The sequence below is a fragment of the Ipomoea nil genome, unplaced genomic scaffold (genome assembly GCF_001879475.1).
Source record: "Ipomoea nil cultivar Tokyo-kokei standard unplaced genomic scaffold, Asagao_1.1 scaffold3321, whole genome shotgun sequence".
NCBI classification, from domain to species: domain Eukaryota; kingdom Viridiplantae; phylum Streptophyta; class Magnoliopsida; order Solanales; family Convolvulaceae; genus Ipomoea; species Ipomoea nil.
In genome coordinates this window covers 1,950,001-1,973,199 of record NW_017619749.1, presented here as the reverse complement: position 1 = coordinate 1,973,199, position 23,199 = coordinate 1,950,001, and the positions used below count along the sequence as shown (strand labels likewise).

At 35.2% G+C, this 23,199-nt stretch overlaps 4 protein-coding genes across 5 annotated transcripts; 2 read left to right on the top strand and 2 right to left on the bottom strand.

Annotated features, from left to right (window-relative positions):
- Positions 1-5,567: 5,567 nt before the first annotated feature.
- Positions 5,568-6,557, top strand: LOC109170161 (F-box protein GID2-like). The gene has a single exon (XM_019319152.1). It carries the CDS (start codon positions 5,789-5,791, stop codon positions 6,380-6,382), a length of 594 nt encoding a protein of 197 aa, XP_019174697.1. The 5' UTR covers positions 5,568-5,788; the 3' UTR covers positions 6,383-6,557.
- Positions 6,558-8,181: 1,624 nt separating this feature from the next.
- Positions 8,182-8,655, bottom strand: LOC109170164 (histone H2AX-like). Its single transcript, XM_019319155.1, has one exon. It carries the CDS (start codon positions 8,593-8,595, stop codon positions 8,188-8,190), a length of 408 nt encoding a protein of 135 aa, XP_019174700.1. The 5' UTR covers positions 8,596-8,655; the 3' UTR covers positions 8,182-8,187.
- Positions 8,656-15,559: 6,904 nt separating this feature from the next.
- On the top strand, positions 15,560-20,724 carry LOC109170157 (protein MRG1-like). 2 transcript variants are annotated; one of them, XM_019319147.1, is made up of 10 exons: positions 15,563-15,996; positions 16,500-16,553; positions 16,669-16,682; positions 16,933-17,078; positions 17,689-17,726; positions 18,154-18,261; positions 18,458-18,537; positions 19,012-19,181; positions 19,795-19,879; positions 20,406-20,724. In XM_019319147.1, exons 1-10 carry the CDS (start codon positions 15,814-15,816, stop codon positions 20,494-20,496), a joined length of 969 nt encoding a protein of 322 aa, XP_019174692.1. In that variant the 5' UTR covers positions 15,563-15,813; the 3' UTR covers positions 20,497-20,724. The 2 variants fall into 2 exon arrangements, with proteins under 2 accessions (XP_019174693.1, XP_019174692.1); XM_019319148.1 differs by lacking the exon at positions 16,500-16,553 and having other exon boundaries at positions 15,560-15,996.
- A 167-nt stretch (positions 20,725-20,891) lies between these two features.
- On the bottom strand, positions 20,892-22,154 carry LOC109170158 (transcription factor MYB44-like). The gene has a single exon (XM_019319149.1). The coding sequence runs from the start codon at positions 21,983-21,985 to the stop codon at positions 21,092-21,094; it is 894 nt and encodes a 297-aa protein (XP_019174694.1). The 5' UTR covers positions 21,986-22,154; the 3' UTR covers positions 20,892-21,091.
- Positions 22,155-23,199: the final 1,045 nt, after the last annotated feature.

Genomic DNA, 23,199 nt, shown 5'->3' with positions numbered 1-23,199 from the left:
CGCGCGTTGCACTATGCGCCCAGATGCAAAACGACGTCGTTTTAATTTTTTTTTTTTTTTTTTTGAAATTTCCCGCCCCAGTGAATGACAGTAGTTTTTTCTTTAAAAAAAAACCCCGCTGTTCAAAAATGTACATAATGCTATACAAGAATACACATAATTGTATACATGAATGTACATAATTATATAACAAAATATACATACTCTTTTAAAAAGATAATACACATAATCTAACATAATACATAATAAACATAAACTTTTAACATAATACACATCAACTCTTAACATAATACACACAAATTTTCTGATTCGGATGTACATAATTGTATAAAAAGAATGTACATAACTGTATGAACAAATACACATAACTTTGTGAACAAATACACATAATCCCAGCAACTTCCTACCGCGCCTCCTAAAACGACACGTCGTTTTGGGAAGCGCGCGGCGCACAGTGCTATGTGCGCTGTGGTGTAGGGTATAACGATTGATGGGCAGGAGAAACAAATTTTAAAATAAAAAATAAAAAATTTAAGGGTGTTTTTGGCAAATGCCTAAAACGTCAATATGAAATGATGCTAGTAGCAGCGTTTCAGATTTTGGCGGTATCCGCCGCTCCAAATTGCCATTTACGAGCGTTTTGACATGATCAAAACGCTGAAAATAACAAATCTGTCAAAAATTTGATGAATCCGCTAATAACCAAATAAGGCCTTAGTTCCTTTGAAGTAAAGTTTGCAACTTTTGGCTGGCCTGCAGTACAAAATTGTAATGTCACTTCATAATCTCAAATCTGATTAAATCTTTACTTCAATTTTAATGGCACAAATAATCTATCTCTCACTTCAGAGTTCAGATCGCCAAATTTTTACCATGACCCGCCGCACTGAATCACTCATCTCGACCCTAAGATGAAAGATCCGGGTTTCTGTGCTGCCTCTCTTTAAGAAATTCTATGATTATGTTCTGCAAAGTTGGTCTATAAAATCTTGAGAGACTGATTAATGATTGCAAAGGCACAATGAGTCTTCATGACCTCTAATTAGTCAATGTCTTTTAAAGATTTTCAGGTTCTCAATAAGATTTGAACCTCTACATTGTTACTGGATCATGACCTCTGGTTAGTCAATGTCTTTCAATGATCCTCAGGTTCCTAATGAAATTCAAACCTCCACACTGAAACAAAACTTTTGGTGATCGATCAAATTAAATTAATTGAGATATTCTTGCGCGGCGCATGTATGAATATATTTTCCATTTTCAGCTTCTCTAAGACCGTAAAAATTACTGAATTTAGGTGTCTAGATTCTCCACAAAGACCAAGTCCAGGATACTGGCTTTAGTATTTTGCCTCCTCAGATCAAAGACTACAATGGTTGACAACTTGAGATTCCTTCACTACACATACATCAAATTTATTAATTTTATACTCCATCATTTCATCGGAATATTAATGGGTGGTGATGGCGCAATATACCTTGCTTGAAACGATAACCCCTCCTCAGTTCTTGTGATGAACAGATGATCGAGACTTCCCATTACTTTTCACATTAATTGAACATTGATTCCTTTCAAACAGTATCACCAAATCTTCAATGTTGTGCACGCTTAATATGTTATTGGAAGATGACAATGCTAGAGCGCGCAAAGCTAGTAGAGCCCAATAACAATTGGTTCATTCTTCGAACCCGAATCGGGTTTGCTAATTGAGTCAGGGTAAGAGTAATTGCTCTAGATGTTTCATCGTCATCACAATTAGTAAAAGACATCATATGCTTTCGGGGACGCAGGACTCTAATAAGCCAAATCATGTAATCTCTTTTTCTTCATTTTTGTTTGCTGTTCTTGATCTTTTGATCTCGTTTTTGTCAATATTCAATGCTAATTAGACAACTAAAGTAGCTTTTATTCTATCTTTCTGAGAAATCCAAATACAAAAAAAAACAAAAAAAACAAAAAAACAAAACAAAACAAAACAAAAATTTGTGTGAAATAGTTTCAGGTTTAGACTGAATAATACTGTCTATACAAGACCAAACAGACCTAGATAGGTATACTATTTGATTGTTGTTCTCAAAAAGTTGAATCCTCAACTCCAAGAGCTCTTCACGGCTTGGCCCGACAGAGCATCTGGGAGGATGATAAATCATGGTAACTCAACTTTTACTTGATTATTGTTCCTAAAAAAAGTTAAATCCCCAACCCCAAGAGTCCCCACATACCGACCCGACAAAACATATGGAAACAAGGTAAATCAATTCGATCCTACAGAACATATGGAAAGATAGTAACTCAGCTGAACACAAATGGTAGGTGAGACTTGATCCCGGGTCATCCCAAACTATACCGTATGCGGGCATGTATAGTATTTGATGACTATATGTTGGGGGTGAGTTCATTGTAAAGGGAAATGAAGATACTTAGCTTTAATACACAGGACTAAAAATGATGTGAAAAGTGTAAAATCATGAAAATATCCCTACATAATGCAAGTATATATACAATCAGACATGGAAATACAGCCCTAAAAATGTACACATCTCTATAAATAATGGTTTATGGTGTAAGTAATTTACAAGCTGTGTGTATATATACTTCAACATATCAATCTTCGTTCTACAAACTACCATGAAAGGAAAAATGGCAAATTTTGTGTGTATACTTTGATCAGTGACCACTGCCTTTCTTGCTTGGACCAGAAGCCAACACGAACGCATTATTGCTCTTGGATGCACCGCCGCCCGTTCTGCTATTAAAGGAGTTGGTCGTCGGCTTCCACGGCGGCGGCACACCGGCGGCCTTCTTGTTCGCCGTCTCCGCTAGTAATACCCGGCACTGAGCCGTGGCGATATGTGCGGCCGCCATTATAAGCAACAAAAATCCCAGAACAGCATAAAAGCTCTTCATTATATTGATGAGCTTTAATTTGTTCTGGGTATTATGTGGGATTACGTTTAAATAGTTCCAAGGTGATACACAAAGCATATGTGTATATATACAAGTGGCGATATAGAGAGAGAGGGACGGAGAGGTGAGGGGACGGTGAAGGGCGAGCCTCTAAAAGTGGGGGATTTGATTAATTGGAATAATTCGAGTTAGCTTTTGTTTTTGCATCTAATATTCTAAATCTCACGGATGGATGGCCAGCTAGCGTAGAAATTGGACGTAAGGACCAAGTGAATTGATAAAAAGGGTTCAAACATTCCCCACAATATAATGTTTCAGCTTGTCTTGACCCAACTTACGGTGAAACAAAAGGTCGGATATAGCCGGTAGCTGGAACATGATTCTCAGATTAGGAGTTTGATTCTGATCAATACTTTTTTAGTTGATTTTGTCACGTTAGATTTTTTTAGCATAGTTTATCTCTTTTGTATAATTGATTATTACACAAGAATATAATTTATCTAATATGCATATCATCAGATATCGATTGTGAATTCATCTCATGACCTTAAAAAAAGTAGATATTTTTTTGCTACCACTCATTTTTATATTGTTTCTTGTCTTTTGAGGCTCAAGAGTCATGAACACAAAGCTGAAACAGCGGTAGGTCTAGTTAAATGGATTGGTGATATAAAGGTCCTGTTTGGTAAAAAATTAGCTTATAAGTCAATTTTAGCTTATTTAATCACTATTAATTATTTGATCTAGTTAAAATATCAATATAAATGTTTGATTAATTAGCTTTTTGCAACTCCAAAAGGCTAAAATCCAAAAAGCTACTCCAAACAACTTTTTCAATTAACTTTTTGAGAAAATAAATTATATCAAACAGCTATCAGCTAACAACTAATTTACAAAACGTTTTTTTACAATCAGCTATTGTTATCAATTATTTATACCCTCTAATTAACACAATCTGCTAACAACTAACAACCATTTTATCAAACAGAGCCAAAATATTTTCGTTCTCTTGTTATCAAAATTTAAACTCACAACAAAGATCAAATAGTAAAAGTAAAAAAGAATGTATCTTTTTATATATTAATATGTAACTATGAGACACACGTATTAATATTGGCGGAATAACACAATAGTGAATTGATATGATTATAATTCTTATTTAATTTAAGGTGATAAAGCCCATCTAATAAGGAATCGATTTTTGTTATTTTAGTCATAATTTGTTTATAACAAAATACTCAAGTATATGCATATTATTCGGCAGACACATTTCCAAAAGAGTGGGGAGGACTGATACCTTCTTCTTGTATTGTATATATATACATACTAGTTTGAATAAAAATGTTTTTCCAAGTTTTAATCCAGGGACCTTACGGGGTATTAAGCCCAAAACGTCTTTAGCCTTCTATATATGATGAGACCAAATACCAATCGTTGTATCGTGCACCAGGGCGCACAATGCATGGTGCGGCCTATCCAAAATAACGCCGTTTTTTTATGTTAAGATTTTATGTGTATTATGTTAAGAGTTTATGTATATTCTGTTAAGAGTTTATGTGTATTATATTATGTGTTTATATGTATTATGTTAAGAGTTTATATGTATTATGTATTATGTTAAATGATGTGTATTATGTTATGAGTATATATGTATTTTATTATAAATTTATGTACATTCAAAAAAGAAAATTTTTTAAATTTTTTTTATAGAAATACATTATGCGCCCTGATGCACGATATAATTTGTCACCAATACTCATTTATAGTTGGGCTGTGTCACAGTATTGAATGTCCAGATAACAAGTGGGCTTGGGCTTGGGCTTGGGCTTGGGATAAAAACAAAAGTTTATATGCGGTGGTTGATGTAGGGACAAAATGTCAATTCCATACAAGATTTCCCTGTGATATTGTTGGCATCTTTCTAAAACAAGTATTCCTCTTTCCACTTTTAACCTCTTCCTTAACCTTTTGCTGTTCTCTTTTATCTTCATCTTCTTTCATACACTTGCCAGATTTACCGTTCGATCTTTGGTCCAACGGTTAATAATTCAGCACACAAAAGACAAACCATTGGTGTTAAATTAAATACCTATTAAGGCAAGGCCAAATTGCGGTAGAGTTTGGTAAAGGGTAATTAAGAGAAATTGCAAACATAAATGTATGTATGTAAAGGATTTCATATTTATCTCTACTATTCTTACCAAACATTTTGGAAATAGTCTCGCACCAAATAAATAAGACATATCACCCAAATATGGAGCAATGTTAAGAATATGTCCTTTCTTTTATAATTGGAACGAGTGGCCGGAGCATGATTTTTGCACTAAAAAAGTCACGAATTTATTCTCGCTAATGTTTTTTCGACCGAGTCCATTACACATGTTCTTTCTAGTGTAGTTTGTGGATTATTACATTTAATAGGGTTTATCTCTTGCATATTTTTGAGTACAGACAAAAACTAAACTTGTGACTTTTAAATACGAAAATCACGTTTTACTTTTCTTATTGTCGATTCAAACTTGTGCTTTTTCCCCAAGCCTAGTCTATGAGAAGATAAATTGAATCAATCTATATGTACATCAATATGTACTTTAAAAGTAAGTCTTAAATGAGACTTTTATTAACTGTTTTTGGGACAATTTTTGTATTATAATGTTGCAAGGAGATTATTGTCATTTGAGGAATCCACTCCCGGAAACGGCATTCATTTCTCCAACTTTCTGATTGTCGATAATGATAAAGAAAGCCCCATATGCATGTGATGCTGCGTAATTGTGGAACCACTACATCCCATTTTCCAGCAATCCCTATTTTCTTCAAATTATATACCTAACCTCGGAGTTGCACCTTTTTCCCTCTATATTTTTGTTCAGATCTGCCGATGAAGCGGCCCCATACTCCCGACGGCGACGGAATCCACGGTCTGAAGGAGGAGGAGGAGGAGAAGAAGAAGACGAAGGTGGAGGAGAAAGAGTCCGGGCGTACGTTAGCGGCGACGGCGACGGCGGGACCGATGCCGACGGAATCGGTGTTGTTGGACGAGAACTTGCTGTACGAAGTGCTGAAACACGTGGACTGGCGCACGCTAGCGTGGGCGGCGTGCGTTAGCAAGCTGTGGAAGCGGACGGCGCAGGACGAGCGGCTCTGGGAGCTGATGTGCCTCAAGGACGGCTCCCGCCGGAATCAGCAACAGCAGCAGCTCCGTAACGTGGTCCTCGCCCTCGGCGGCTTCCGGCGGCTCTACTCGCTTCACCTCTGGCCGCTAGTTAAACCGTCGTCGTCCTCCTCCTCCTCTTCCTCCTCCTCGCCGGCATGTACCTGGCCTTGCCTGCCCCCGCCTCCAAAGCCTTCGTCGGCCAAATTCGCCGCCGGGAAAACACGGTGGGGAAACGACGAAATGAATCTCTCGCTCTCCCTCCTCTCGATCCGGTATTACGAGAAGATGAATTCCAGTAATCGTCACAAACAAACGTGATAAAAATCACCAAAATTTGGGCTTCACTTTTATTATTATTCCTTCATATTCATCTATGATCTATCTGTATTTGTTTTTAACTCGATTTATATCATTTGGATTAGAGATCTGTAATGCTTGTATTGTATTGTATGCTTTTGATTTCCACGAATTTATTAAACTTACATCTCAACTTGTCTCCTAGCAACTGTTTTCATATGTTTTTATTTTCATTAAAAAGAGAAGTCAAATCACAAGTATATTAATCACACTTATGACTTATCAGCCGCATTTCTCCATTATTCTCACAGGCCACAGCCCTTATGATAGCAATAGGACACTCATTGGAGTATTGGACCAATCCTAATTAAGTTATTTTTACTTTCTTAAATGTTAGATTGCATATTAAGTTAGATTACTGTATTTGTTTTAAAATTGAGTCATACAATATAAACATGTTTGGTTGAAGAGTTGTTTTTTTTAATGTTACAATTGTTATTTCACTTCAATACCATTAGTATATTTTTATATATTTTAATAGATTTATAAATTAAAATAAATAAGGCAATGATAAAATATAAAAGTGAATAATTTAAAATTAATTAATTAAGAGTTTGAGTTTGAAAAACAATGATCTTGTAGTTCAATGGTATTAAGTTAAGTTCTCATATCAGATGTTGTGAGCTGAGTTTGAGCGTCGGTAGAGATGCTATTGGATTGTTTTACCAAACACAGTATCTTTTATCCCAAATGCACATTTGGATAACTTGTGAAAGTGTGCTCCATTTTCCGTTCCATTTTGATTGAAAAAAAAAAAAAAAAATCTTTTCCCATTTCTGTGGAGAATTTTTGGGACGAAAAATCCTGTCTCTATCAACTCCTATATATTTTAAATATGAAAATCAGGAATATACATAGGGTGGGGCGAGATGAGGTATCCATTATGGGTGAGAATTTCGATTCTGGTTATCCGAATCGGGTTGAACTAAATCGAATGGTTAGATTTTAATTTATTATTAAAATTCGGTCAGCTCTATATTTTATAATTCGAATAGTTTCAATTTGATTTAGTTAAAAATCAAACTGATTGAAGAACCGAATGATTTTTATAAATACATACATACATATATTATTTATAACCATTTTTTTAATATTTACAAATTTACCCATATATATATATATATATATATATATATATATATATATATATATATATATATATATATATATATATATTATGCCCTTGATCTTGGATTTTATTCCTCATTGTTGCTTCACTGTACAATGGACATCATTTATTGGAAATTTTATGAATCAATGGTTTTAATACTAGTATGAGGCATTGACAGATTATTGTTAATGAATTGATTTTCTTGGGATTCCTCTCCCCCCCACTCATTTGTCTTGTCTTCTGATTTGGTGTTTGTAATCTGCTGCAAATTGTAGCGTATTGCAGGACGCTTGGAGCAAGAAGGGAATTCAACTGACCTTACAGTGAAGAGGGAGAAATACAGGCAGAATCAGTGCAATTAGGTCTTGTGATGCAGCACTTCCTAGAGCTTGGAAGGACAATGTTGACACAGAGAACCTAGCTAGAGTTAATGAACGAAGAATCTCTAGCTGATTAAATGGTTAGAGATTTTCTTCCTCATTTATTTGTGAGCAGATAGTTGTATTACCAGATTGAAGAAAGGATGAATCCACAAACTCAAAGCTCTTATCTAGCAACATATGATTTTGTATATCAAACTAGATGAATTTATTAAAAACTAGGAGAATTTTCCAAAAAATTCCATAGGACTAAAGTAACTAACCCGAAATGAAAATTAAAATTCCTGTGAAGCAGAACCGATGTCCTTCCCCTTTCCTGATTTGTTTGGCAAGAGATGTTGATGGATGTTGGGCAAAACGCCGCCGTTAGCAATGGTAACGTCGCCCAAAAGCTTGCTCAGCTCCTCGTCGTTTCTCACCGCTAGCTGTATGTGGCGAGGCACAATCCTGTTCTTCTTATTATCCCTAGCAGCATTTCCCGCCAGTTCCAATACCTCCGCCGCCAAGTACTCGAGAACGGCGGCAAGGTAGACCGGAGCACCGGCGCCGACGCGATCGGCATACTTGCCTGCTTTAAGAAAACGCGCGATCCTGCCCACCGGAAATTGCAGGCCAGCCTTTTGAGATCGGGATGTGGATTTGGTGGCCTTGGGCTTCCCTCTGCCGGAACCCGCAGAACTCATTGTCGCTCGCAGAATGCAGATAGAAGAGAAAACAAAATGCACAAACTTCAAACGCTCCCTAAACACCGATCCATTACCACTTTCAACCATTCATTAAACCCTAAAAAGGTGCTCCAGCTCTAATTAATCACACATTCTTCACATTTCCATCAACATTATAACCATTCTTATCATAATGTACCTTTCTTTGAATTAAATTTTGAAGGAATTTTCAAATTTTTTTTTTAATCACATTTCATTCCCCATATTAATTACCTTAAATTCTAGACAACATTATGTTATTTAAAAATCAGTCTTATTTTAATTGCACAATATAACACTAAGGGTCCGTTTGGAAAGTAGGAAAATGACTTCTGAAAAACTGTTTTTGTATGTTTGGTTCATTTTCTGAAAAACGAGTAGAATTGTATAATTAAACATTTTAATTATTTTATTTAGAATATTACAACATGTATAATAATATATAATAATAATTTTAAATATAATAAAAAATAACTAATAATATATCAAAAATATTATGGTGGTGGTGGTGGTGGTGTAGTGGTAGTGGTGTTATTTGTTATATAATAATAATAATAATAATCATAATAATAATAATAACTGGTGGTGGTATGACGGTGGTGGCGGTGTGTATGGCGGTGGCGGTGGTGTGATGGTAGTAGTGTGGTGGCAGTGGTATGGTGGTGGTGGTGGCAGCGGTGGTGGTATGGTGTTGATGGTGTTGGTGGTGGTAGTGGTTGCGGTGGTATGGTGTTGGTGGTGGTTGCGGTGGTATAGTGGTGGTGGCGGCGGCAGTAGTGGTGGTGATGGTGGTAGTGAGGTGGTGGTGGTATGGTGTTGATGATGTTGGTGGTGGTGTGATGATGGTGGTGGTAATGTATTTTTCTTTAACAATACTAAATTGGTTGTTATATCGAACATCACATACTGTTAGCATTTATTATAAAGAATTGTGTTATAACATACCACATGAGATTTAAAAAGTGTACATTAAAATAATTATATATATATACACACACACACACACACACACACATATTTTTATAAAAAAAAAAATTTAATTAAGAAATCAAACAATATACAATAAAAAATTATGAAATTAAATTTTCTTATATATAAAAATATTTATTAATATGATTTGTAATTAAAGACTATAGTACATATACTTGACAATATATAAATAAATTAAAAAGACAGTATCATCATCATACATTGAAACTAACTACGAAAATCTTTTCTTAAACATTGCTTAATAATAATAATTATACGTACAACATATATAAATCTAAACTAAATATGAAATATTTCATGACATGAAAGAAAAAATAAAACCTGCAATGCTAAGCCGAATAAACATTTAATTATCTATCCATATAATCCAGTTACGTTGCATTTCAGCCCAATACCCGAGCCCATTAACCCAATTATAAAACCTGATTACCAAACCCTAATCCATATTTTTTTACGATTGCGCTTCCGTCTACTCTGTTGTGTTCATCATTCTCTCTAAAATGTTCACTGACTTACGCGAACCTTCTCTGTTTCCGGCGTCTTGACACACTCGATTTTAAATCATCGCACGTCCAAGTAATCCACTGCTAAAAAACTTTTCAGATAATCTGACCGTAGCTTTTGGCCGTTGTGGAAATGCTTTCTTCCCCAAATGCCGATCTGAAAAATCGGGTGACCGGAGCAGATATAAAACAAACTAATAAATACAATATCATCTTCAGGTAAAACTTATTGTTTAAAACGAAATTAAGAAATACATCATATTTTCTAATTACTTAATATCAGTTCAATAATTATTTGTTTAAACTTATTCGTCTCTCCAATATTATTGTTCATGCAACTGATTTAAATTTTTAAAAACTTTTTTTCAATTTAGTAACTTTTTTTAAAAAAAAAAAATTTCCCTCTCAAAACTATATTAGAATGAACAATTAAATTGTTGTCGATCAACAAAATTGTAAGAATAAAAAAACAGGTTAATCTTATTTTTAAAAATCGGATACTCTAATTTTTTTTTCAATAAACAATAAATTAATTTATATAATAAAATGTTAACTTAAAAATACTGGAATGTATTATCTGTTTCATCATTAAATAACTATAATTGTAGATTAACATGTATTGAAAATAGATAAGTATGATGCATTATATACCTTAAAATGATGTAATTTCATTTAATTGGTATTTAATTAATACCTTAAAATGATGCAATTTCATTTAGGCGGGAAATTGATTGGCAAAAAACATTTTGCTATTATATAGAGTAAGATAAAGATATGTAGGGAAAAGGGTCAAATATGCCCTAAACTTTACCCCAAAAGTCAATTAGTCCTCTAAACTTTATAAAAGTGCAATTAAACTCTCAAACATGTCAAATGAAGTCAATGAAACTCAAAAACGGATAAATGACTTGTTATTACATGTTATTTCAATTCCGACCAGATCTGGTCGTTCTTCCCTATCTTCTCCAATAGAGAAGAACGGCCATCATATCATGTTGACCAACTATTAGAAAAATGTTTTCCAAAAATTGTAAAAACTTATTTGAAACTTACGTTTCCGACAATAAACACATGTTCAAATGATTTTTTTTTTTTTTGTTTTTTGTTTTTTTTTTTTTTTATATTGTCCACTTTTTAAAATCTTTCTATTTTTGTCTAGATTGTAGGGATTCTCTATCTTAGCCTTTGTTGTTTGGTAGGCTCTTGTCCCACGAACTAACCTTATTTTGCATTGTTGGACTTTTCATGCTACTGCTGCGACCTGCGAGAACCTGGAAACTGGAAAGTGTGGAATGCTCCGTCACTGCCCACCTCATTTCCACCAATCCTTTATGACTAACTGAATAAAAGAATGGCTCACAGACTCATCATTCAAAAAGCTAAGGTTTTCTGATCTTCTGGAGGCCGGCCAGCCGCCTTGAAAATCTCTGCACTGCACCTTCTTCTCACCTCCGCTCCTCCATGCATAAATGCATGCCTCTCTCGTCGTACTATAAATACCCGACAACCATCGACTCTTTAGTGTACCAAAACATTAACCAACGTAACACTCAAACTAACCGCGATCAACTAAAAAGATCTAGCTAGCTAGCTATATATCTCGACCAAATGGCCAGAGGCAACCTCATTATTTCTTTGGTCTTTTTCATGGCTGTTTTTATTGCGTGTTCTTTGGTTTTCAGTGTCGTCGGAGCTCGTCCCCTCCTTAGTCTCGAGCATCAGAGCGCTGAAAACGCCGCAATTGCGAAGATTATGGATGAACTGCACGTTGCGGGAATGAAGCCGGAAGGTCAGAATTCTAGGGGAGAAGGCCACAGCTCCACGGATGATCTGATTACCATTGGGGATATCAAGAACTCTGGACCGAGCCCAGGAGCAAATCATTAATTTCTTCGCTCTTTCATTATATATGCTGTTTCAATTCCTTCTTCTCCCAGTGAATTGCAGCCTTTAGAAATTAGTTGATCCTCTATATATGTGATTTTTTGATTATTTATTTATTTATGAATATTGTAATTGGAGTTTTAGTGATTGTATTTAATTTGTTGAATATTTATGTGATGACTGTAATTGGCTTGTTTAATCTTCGGTGAAACTCAACAAGTTTAGTGATATATTTGAAACTTTAAAAAAAGAATTTCACCCATTTTGATAGGTGCATTATTGGGCATCGATAAGGATATTATTATTATTATTATTATTATTATATTATTATTATTATTATTATTATTAGAACAAACCTCAGTTTCATAATCAGTGGATTGGGGGGGGGGGGGGGGGTGTTGGTGCGTGCGACACAAAGTTAGGTTTGGGTGTCATAATCAGTGGATGGGGGAAGTTCCAGGAAAGTAAATGAGGGTATTTAATTTGATATTTGCAAAGAATGCTTCAATTCGATGATTGAATGCTATATGCTTAAGATGGGTAAGTTGGTTGCGTTTCATTCAAACAAAACCCATTCTAACCTAGGCTGGCGATGACTTCAAATATTGGAATTAAATACTTAATAATTGTAATGAGTTAAAAATGATAATAATTGGTGATCTTGCACTTATGAAAATTTAATTAAGTTAGCGTCAATTATCTCCTTACCTCATTAACATGTTTCTTACATGCCATCTTACCGTAAATATCGGAATACCATTGAAAGACATAGGGCCCCCACACCCCAACCCGAGAGAACATCTGAAAGGATTATGGTAACTCAACTAAACATGAACCACATATGCATATAAATGTCCATATATAGTCAATAATGACAATGGGTCATTCGTTTACATAAAAATATATTCATCTACATATATAAACTATATGATACAATTAACATTATCAATCTTCATCCACTCTCAAACATTTCATAAAATATCCTAAGCCCCGAAATCTCTATAAACTAATAATGTACATATACAAAGTTTCTTGAAACACAATGAAAGTAGGCAATAAAAATGATACTAAACTTTATGATCACTGACATATTTGAATTCATATACAATAGCAATATAGACAAAATTAACATGATTATAGATATAAATTCGATAATAATGTACAAAATTCACAACCTTAGCCCGCTAGAAGTGGATTGAAACCACTGACACAAGAATTTTCACTCCTTTAATTGCTCAACCATTGAGTTTGTCCCTTAGGGCATCCTCAATAGTTGAGGATTTTACCCCAGATTTTTGTGGGTCCCAACATTCACCTCATCATCTGCTATCTCACTCAATCACAAAATCTCATCTTCCCATTAATTTTAAATTTTTTACAACTTTTTGTTGACCCATCATTTTATTTCCCTATTTTAATTATTTTTTTATTTATTATCATTCTAAAAATTATAATTATAAATTTGATAAAAATATTATTAATAATTATAAATTTAATAATATTATTATTGATAATTAAGAATTTTAATTTAATTAATAAATATATATTTAATAATAATAATAACTTAAAATTAAATAAAATAAAATCAATAATTAAAAAATAAAAACAAAAATTTAACAGGTTAAATTAAAAATTAAAAACTAAAATAAAACAAAACAAAAAAAAAAAACAAAAAAAAAAACAAAAAGCTGGCCGTTGCAAATGCAACGGCCAGCAAAATAACATTTAAAAGGGGTTTTCAAAAAAAATAAAAAATTAAAAGGGGTGTGTCAGAACGTTGTGGGCTGTGGTGGGTCATATGCCTCTGCAAAATTTCTTTCTTTGCAGGAGAAAAATGACCTGAAATTTTGTTCTTCCCATTTGTCTAAAATCCCCAAATGTAACTTTTACTATTCCAAAATCTCCTTAAATCAAACAAATGGGGATGCCCTTAGATCATTAATCTTGATGTGGTTAGTGACTTGGTGAAGATCAGTTACAATTGTCTTTTGTAGAGATGTAGTTTAATTGTAGTTTCATTAATGCTACTTGGTGAAGATAATTGAAGCATGTGTTCCATCTCAACTAAAAGTCTAAGTTGATAGTTGAATTGCATATTAATGGTGATATGCTCAACACTCCGGCTCTAATACCAAATTGAAGAATGTGTTCCATCTCAACTAACTGATAGTTGGATTGTACATTAATGATGATATGCTCAACAAAGATGAGTTGGATTTTGCAGCCAGCACTAACGTAACGAAGCTACCTGGTATCTTCCATCGGAAAATTCAAGGTGTCGTCAGGGGTGGCGGCACAGCGCAGCCTCTCTCCGTCGTCGGTTCCATTTTCCAATTGTCTTCCACAATATAATGCAGTCAGAGTCAAACATTCGACCAACGCCACGTCCTTTCTCTTTCCATATGCACCTTACTCCACTAGTCCACTCCATGCACCACTATTTATACGTCCATATACACTTAACAGTAAACTCACCCAAACGCCATAACACTACTACATATTTTATTAAACAAATATCTCCCTTATTATATTAGCTTCAAAAGGTCGACAGATAATATAATTTAATCTATCTATCGACATTATATTAAAGAATATAATGGAGATGATGAGATTATTGAGGGTGTTGTTCGTTATTGTGTTGGTCACCAGTTGTTTGCTTGTCGGAAACATCGAAGCTCGTCCTCTCGGCGTTAACGTTGTTGCCGATAAAGCCGCTTCTGCCGGAGGAGATATCATCAGAAGAGGAACATTATCAGTGCACAAAATTAACTCCAAAAACGCAAAGCTTTTTGCTGAAATCAATTCTTCCACTCCCAGCCCCGGCGAAGGCAACTAGCTAGCAGCGAAGGCAACCCCATAATATATAATTATAAATTATATATATATAGTTTGCACCATAAGATCAGATTTATTAAATTACTCCGTACTATTTTTACTAGTCTTATTGCTTTCAATTTTATTACATTCTCTTTATTCAATCCTTTTAGGAATATGTACTGTGCTCGATCAAAGTTTAAGTGAATAAGATTTTTATATATATTTAAGACAAATTTTGTTCAGTATCAATTTTTATCCATATAAGTTTTGTAGGAGGATGCCTAATATTTTTAAATTAAAATATAATATTATTCTAAAATTCATAAAATTTATTATATTTTAATTAAAAGTATTACGTGTCTCACAGAATATTTACTATTTCGTATGTATCCTAACCACTCTAAAGGCAAAACTAAGACAAGCTCATCATGGCTTTACTTATAAAAGTGATGGGAGGAAAAAAAAATTTGAAATTTTTTCTTTTTTAACATTTATAATTATTTACAAGGTAATAGTAACATGTGACATCTGATGCTTGAACTCACAATCTCCCATATGAGAGTCCAATTTAAATGTCATTAGATCACAAGGTCTTGGCTTTTTGAAGTATTTAATACATAATGATTTGATTTATATTAGAGTATTAAAACTATAAAATTTAAAATTTTGTAACTACTTTTAGATATTTAATAAATTCAGTAAAAAAATAACTATAAGTCTATAACAGAGGAATTCTATCTTTTTTCCAGAGTAAATATGATTACCAAAATAGGAGGGAAGGATTAAAAAGGGGGGAAAAAGCTGGTTAAACCGCGACAAGAGGACCGCCATATCTCCTCCGCTAGTGGCCGTACGCCACCACTAGTATCCGCCGTTTCTCTCAATTGATAAGTTCAGGAGAGCGAAGTGCTTTGATCCTTTACCGATTGTTCCAGAAGAACCTTTTTGAGACTCTTTAATTTCTTTTTTTCCATAAACAAAAATTCAACGAGAAGCTCGTAAAATGGGGAACTTAAAGGCGATGGTTACGGACGATTCCGACACCGTTTCGGACGATGACGGCGCCACCACTGTTACTGACTCGCCATCGTCATCGCCGCCTCCACATTCGTCATCCCTCTCCGGCCCCTTCGAAGAAGGAGAAGAAGTCCTTGCTTATCACAACCAATGTGTGTACAAAGCTAAGGTAAAGCTACTCCCTCTATTCTGATCTAAACCCTCGTTTCTAAGCAGCCTCAAAGAAAACAAATAACAAAAGCAGTAAAGGAAATGATTGATTAAATTGTTAACCATGTTGATTTCTGGGAATAAGTATATATTTCTTTGCTCAAACATGCTAATTGAATGTTTGTTTCTCATTTGTTCGTTAGAAGAACCTAGTATCATAAAAATGTTCTCAATTTTGAAATGATGCTAGAATTACAAGGTACTAGATATGGAGTATTGTAGTTGGAGTATACCTTAATTGTAATAAAGGTTTCTCTACAACACCAGTCTTTGTAGAGTGCAATAACAGTTATAGGGTGGCAGACATATTTGGTTATGCTTTTGGAGTCATTCGAGATGCTTGAATGCTTATGGTGGATTCTATTGGTTTATCCATCAACCATTTCCCCCCTATAACTCCTGAACTCATACTTTTGTTGTTGTTTTCTTTTTTTTTTTTTTGGAATCATTTTGGGTGGGAAGATTCAAAAGACTCGATTTGTGAAGGCAGAATGGGAGTATTTTGTTCACTATACCGTGAGTAATGTGCCTCTAGACTTATTTATTTTTGACATCTTGCTGCATAGAATGAAACTTAACCTTATGCATTAATTATGAGATATTGACACATAGTGCATTTGATTCCTTGCAGGGTTGGAACAAAAAGTGAGTATATCTACCACATCCTGCTTCTATGATGTCAGAAGTTTAATGAATTCTGAATAAATTTCTTTCAAAGAGGCTAGTTGTTCCCAAATCTGAGAATTGTTTGATCTGTACACATGTTCAGCAGCATATTGCTGTTCAAAGACCCTCTCTCCCCCAAATTTGGAGAGATTGACCAGTGGTTTTAAATGTGTTGAGGTCTTAGCATTTGAGCTTTTTGGAAATTTTATCAATGACTTTTTTTTAACAGCTGGGATGAATGGTTGGGCATAGATCGATTGATGAAAGTCACTGAAGAGAACTTACGAAAACAGCAGGAGCTTAATAATAAATATGACATGAAGAAGAACGAAAAGGCCAGGCGTGGATCACAATTAAAAGCAAAATGTTCTACTGGTTAGGTTGCTAACTTTATGCTTTATGATTTAAATTTACTGATTCAGCATCTACTGTTTTGTCCCGTATCCCGCCTATCTTGGGGTTTTGTGTCTATGTGTGTATTTAGTGCGAATACATAGTGAGCCCTTCTTTTTGTCTATGGAGAAAAAGTACTGTATATTGTTAGATCTACATATGACCTAATGGTCAACAGCCAAGCACTTGGCCAGTAAATCAATCTGGTAAAAAATGCCTTTCTGCTATACATTGTGCCTGAAGAATGTCCATGTGTGAGCATGGTGACTCTGAACTCCAACCCCACTAAAGCACAGAAAAGTAGACTGAAGGGTTATCATGTTTACTAACATTAGAGGTTTTTCTTTGTGTTTATATCAAAATAAATAACTTTCTATTTTTCCTTCTTTGATTAGGTGTAGGATTCATTTTAAAACTCTAAGATGTGGTTGATTTGATTACAATTGCTAATTATTTTGTAGAAGGCTTTAACTGTGCTGGTTCTATTTTTCATCTATCAATCTGGGGATATCCTTTTTAATTATTATCAACTTCATGTGTTGGGATTCTTATTCAATATGATTTATAAGGTGGTACTAAATAATTGTGGCAGGGACAAGAGCTAAAAGGCAAAAGAAAGATGTTCAAAAGGTAAACCTCTGTCTCATTCATTTTAGTGTAAATCATGACATATGGGGTTTTCTGTCTGTCTTTGTTTGCGTGTAACATTATCTGACTCTTTGATTGTTGCTTATTGGAGTTTGTACTATTGTTTGAAGAAGAAAAGTGGTAATGGGCTTTAGGTCTCAAAAGAACTATCCTTGTAGTGAAATCTCTAATGCACAAATGCATTGTTTTCTTAAAGTTAATGGTGCTGTTGGCTGTTAAATTGCTTATACTTCATTGCTGTCTATCTTGATCCAGTTAGATATTGCACATTGGCTCTACAATGCTGGCTTCCTAGTGCATTTCTATCAATTCCTATATGTAGAGTCAGACCTCCCAAAGCATTGTACTCAACTTTTCTTTAATGATAATATATAGGCATTGGGTTGAATTGTTTTATCACTTTTTCCAGGACAAAGGTGTCCTACCTTCAGAGAAGCTTGGTTTTAACATTCAAATTCCATCCTCATTAAAGAAGCAGCTGGTTGATGATTGTGAATTTATTACCCATTTGGGCAAGGTAAAAAAGAAGCATTCTCTGTATGTATACATTGAAATTCAGTTTGGTGTAAGTTTATTAAGCTCTGTTTAACATTTGTTTGGTGTACATATAAAGTTAGCATAAGTGCATTTAGTTCAATGAAAAAAATCTAAATAAAGTGCATAGGTCATAACAAGTGTAAGGTATTAATGCCTTTTATATACATATTTTGCAGCTTGTCCAACTTCCTCGTTCTCCGAGTGTAAATGAAATACTAAGCAAGTATAGTGACTATCGCCTAAAAAAGGATGGAATGTGAGTTCACCCTATCTTGATAATTTGTTATTGCAAGTTGTTTCTTTTTATTAGTGACTTTTGCATGATATGTTAATTCTTTGAAGCTGAAATTTCTCAAGTCTTTATTCTAATGGAATGTGAATATTTATACTAAATATGTTTTTGTTAGTAATTAGGTCTCATTATACTTTAAAAACTAGTTCGTTTATCAAGAAATAAAATTAGTATAATGGTTTTCACTCTTTTTTCTTCTTGTTTTGTTTCTTTCTTTCTTTATTTATTTGGGGGCCGGGGGGAGGGGGACGTCAAAATGGGGGATGGGGTGGGGTGATGTGATTTGAACCCAGGTCTACCACTTGAACCTCTTTCTTCATATATCTATGCTTAATGATATTCATGTTGGTTGTCATAAGCGCCACAAGTTGTATTGTCTGTTCAGCTTGTGAGGATGGATATTGTGGTTCTGATGTTCAATATTTTTGGTGGGTGAAGAATTGCTGATTCAGTAAGCGAAATTCTTAGTGGATTGCAATGTTACTTTGACAAAGCATTGTCTGCTATGCTCCTTTACAAGAATGAGCGCGAGCAATATCAAGAAGCAATTACAGATGGAGTCTCTCCTTCATCTGTGTATGGTGCTGAGCATCTATTACGTTTGTTTGGTATGCTCATGTTTTTTGTCTGCAGTTTTATTTGCATCTATTAGACTACTACATATGGTTGGTACACTAAGGTTTATTGCTCCACAGTTTTATTTGGAACACATCTTCCAATGCCCATAGGTATACACCAAACAAATTTATAGAACAAAGAAAGAGTTAAAATGATTCAAACATGCTTTTCCCAAATTAGGAGTTCCTAGTGCTGTGAAAAATCTTTCATATCTTAGGAACCATGCTATTACTTATTATTTAGAAATCCTTACTAAGTCAAACATTTATCATCCTTACTAAGTCAAAGCTGTCATCCAATGAGAGTTGGTAAGTTGTGCCATGTATGATACTTAGGACATCATGCATGCTAGATTCTACAAATTTGCCTACACGTATTATTGACATGATGCTTTACCCCACCCCCCCCCACCCAAAATAAAAGACTGACCTTTTTGCCACCAGCTGTTCATCGAATTCTAAGTCTCATAATTGAACCAATTTTCCTAAGGCCTTCATTAGGAAAGTTAATTAGCTGTCAACATCAACTTAATGACACTAATTGAAACAAATGCCCCTAGTTCCTTGCATTATTTGAATAAATTAAATTTCTTGTGCTTTGCAGTTAAATTTCCTGAAATATTGCACCATGCAAATATTGAGGATGAGACAGTAACTGAGTTGCGACAGAAATTGCAGGACTTCCTCAGGTACAGTGATCTTGTCTATTTACTTATTTTTTTTATAAAAAAAAAAAAAAAAAACTTCCCTGTTTGTTAACTTACATTCACAATATCATCATCCCATACTGCCATGCATATCAGTACAAGGAGGAAGAATGGGGTTTGGTGCAATCTCATCTCTTGATGACTAACATTCTGGTGTCCCACAGTTACAAAGTTTGTATAGGGCTAGCTTTAGCTTGCAGTCAATTGATTTCTCTCATGATGTTTTTTTCTCTGTCACCTCAGTGGACAGACACGAATTACATGTGCAAACCAATAATTTTTTTTAAAAAAAAGAAAAAGAAAAAGGGATAATTTCACTTGGAGTCTGGCTGTGTTTCTAGGCGAAAGCTGTTTAACATTTTTACATTAGTTATTGGTTTTGAAATTACCCAGTAGTCATCAAATTTAGGGGAGTGAGGGAGATATTGGACATTGCTTATTAAACAGATGGTTTGGGTATTTTCCAACAACTTACTGGGCATTCCAACTTCATTCTATTCCCAAACAGGTTCCTACAGAAGAATCAAAGCTCATTTTTCCTATCATCATACATTGATCCAGAAGGTTCAGATGTTGTCAACAAGAAAGGAGATGACTGAGCTCAAAACGTAGTAAAACTTATGCTCTGTATAAGTGCCTCCATCTTGCCCTCAAGCCCCCTCCCTCCACCCCATTTGTTCTAAGAAATTGGTTGGTTGCATTGTACATGTTGCTTTTGTCTGGTGAATAGCAACAGCAGGTGCTGTTATTTTGTAATGCTCGTTTTATACAGTTGAAACTCTGCACCTTCAAAAGGCTTCAATCCCAGGCTCCTTTTTTGCTGTTTATTTAATATTAATATGCAGAGAAACATCTTCAAAGTTCATTTCCAAGACTCATTTTTTTCTTCTAATCGCTGGTTATCCAGTTTATGAGTAACAATCGGTCATGAAATTATCTGCTTTACTGGCTGCCCTAAACCCAGTAAACGAACAATATAAACGCGCTCCCATAATTTTAAACGTTCGTTTTTAGAATAAAGGATTTGGCTTGTAATTTTTAGGTCCTTGATATGAAAGACTATGCTTGCTTGTTGCTTTGAATTTTTTTTTTTTCTTTTTTTAATGCGTTTTCTCCTGAACAGGCCATATTTTCCAGTTATTCCCAACTTAAAAATTATTTTTCATCTCCTAATCACCAACGCTACTAAACAAATTAGCCATCAATCTTGGTGATGCCAATTCGATTAACAATGGCGTTTTGGACTGCCTCAGTCTGAAAACAGAGGCGCCCGTGTTCAATCCCGGACATGTAGTCCCTCACTTCTTTCCTTATCACATCCTGTAGCATCGCCAAGAACTCTGGGCTAAAGAGCCGTTTCTCCGCCGTTGGAGGTGAGCCAAATTGGAAGCTTCCATAGGTTTGAGGCAGAAAAGATGATACTGGTGGAGCCATTTGAGGAAGAGAAACTGGAGCAGGGGACGGTTGGGATACAGAATGCGGAATTTCAGAGCAATCGGATCCGGGCACACAGAGACTCAGAGAGGTAATAGGGTTGGTAGCAGATGAAACAGTTTCCGGAGGAGGAACGACGCCGGCGGCCCGCGCAACTGGTCGGTAAACATGCGGAGGAACGCCACCTGAGAGACTAGAAGAGCTCAAATCGGACCCCGGAGGGCTATCCGGAGCCGAAAACAGACCGGAAGATCCTTTCACAGGCTGAGGCTGTTGAGGCGGCTTGACGAAGCTTTTGGCCTTGGAAACGCACTTGCGTTTGAGTGTAGAGTTCCAGTGATTCTTAATAGCGTTATCCGTCCGGCCATGTAGCAACCGGGCAATGGTGGCCCACTTGTTACCGAACTTAGAATGCGACCGTATGATAATCTCATCCTCTTCCGCCGTGAACGCCCGGTGCTCCACCTGCGGCGACAGCTGGTTACACCACCGGAGCCGGCACGACTTTCCGGATCTACCACAAATAGATTTGCTGATCAGAGACCAATTCCTCGCACCGTACTTCTCCACCAGCTTCTGTAACAGCTCATCTTCTTCCGGGCTCCACGGACCCTTGATCCGATCCGTAACCTTTCTCCGTGCGCTAGTCGCCATTAACTCAACACAGAAAAAAAAAAAAAAAAAAAAAACCTAACTTACACAGATACTAAAGGCCAGAAGCTGAAAGTGTTTAAACGGCGCAGAGGCGTACGCGCCTCCGTGAAAAATGCAGCCATGGCCATAGAAGATAGGAGAATCTATATAAGGAGAGTGCAGGCAAGGCAAGCATAGAATGATAGAGACGAGGCGTTGAGTCGGTGGAGTCAGAGGCAGTTACTTCATTACTTGTAAACAGCTGGCAATTCATACCCCTCCACTTTTCAATACGAACTCGACACCTAATGTGTAACAAATTACTAAAATACAAAATGTTACAAATAAAAAAAAAAATTATATTGCTATTAAAAGTAGTTGATAATTAACGAATAATTTGTTTAAAAATTTGGCATTTTTCTATTCCATTTGATTATATATTTGAGATAACTCAGCTAAGTTGGTCAAAGTGATTGTAGTTTGAGTTGATCAGTTATGAATAACCTAGACTAGTTTATCTAATTTTTCCAGTCACTCAATTTTTTGGGACCATTTTAGGTTTTTTTTTTTTTTTTTTTTTTTTTTTTTTTTTGAAATATGTTATCTCTTGCTTTATCACAGTTTGATATTGTAACGGCTTTGGAAGTTAGAGTACATAATTCATGAATATATGTGACGGTTTTGGGAGTTATTACAGCAGTAATAATTTATAACAACTAAGATATTTTCCCTTACGTTTTGCAATGCTTATCAATTTGGCACCTCACCTTTAACGATTCCGTCTAAATTTCCGTTTCATCGCCCCAAGCCAACACACCTCAATTTGGCCATATCAGCTCCAACAATCTGTCCAGCTGTAATTTTCAGCCATTTCTTCGTGAAACAGATGAAAATGCCGGGAGCGTGAGAGGCGAATTTATATACTGTCGTCTTGTAAAAGATTTTTTTCACTGAGGTTTGATCTCATGACCTTTCACATAGAAGGGGCTATTACATGTCATCTAAACATAAGGTGTTTGATGTGTAAAAGAAATTTAAAAAATAAGATTTTGAAAAAAGGAAACAAAAAGAAAAACTGCCACGATGGCGACGACAGTTTTACAGTAAAATAATGAATTCCATGAAGCCACGTAAGAAGTTTGTTAAGTAGGGCCGACGAATAAGTTGTCCGTTTATGAGTGACGTGTGTAGGACGCTTGTTAGTTTTGCCAGCTATAATCCACTTTTCTTTCCTA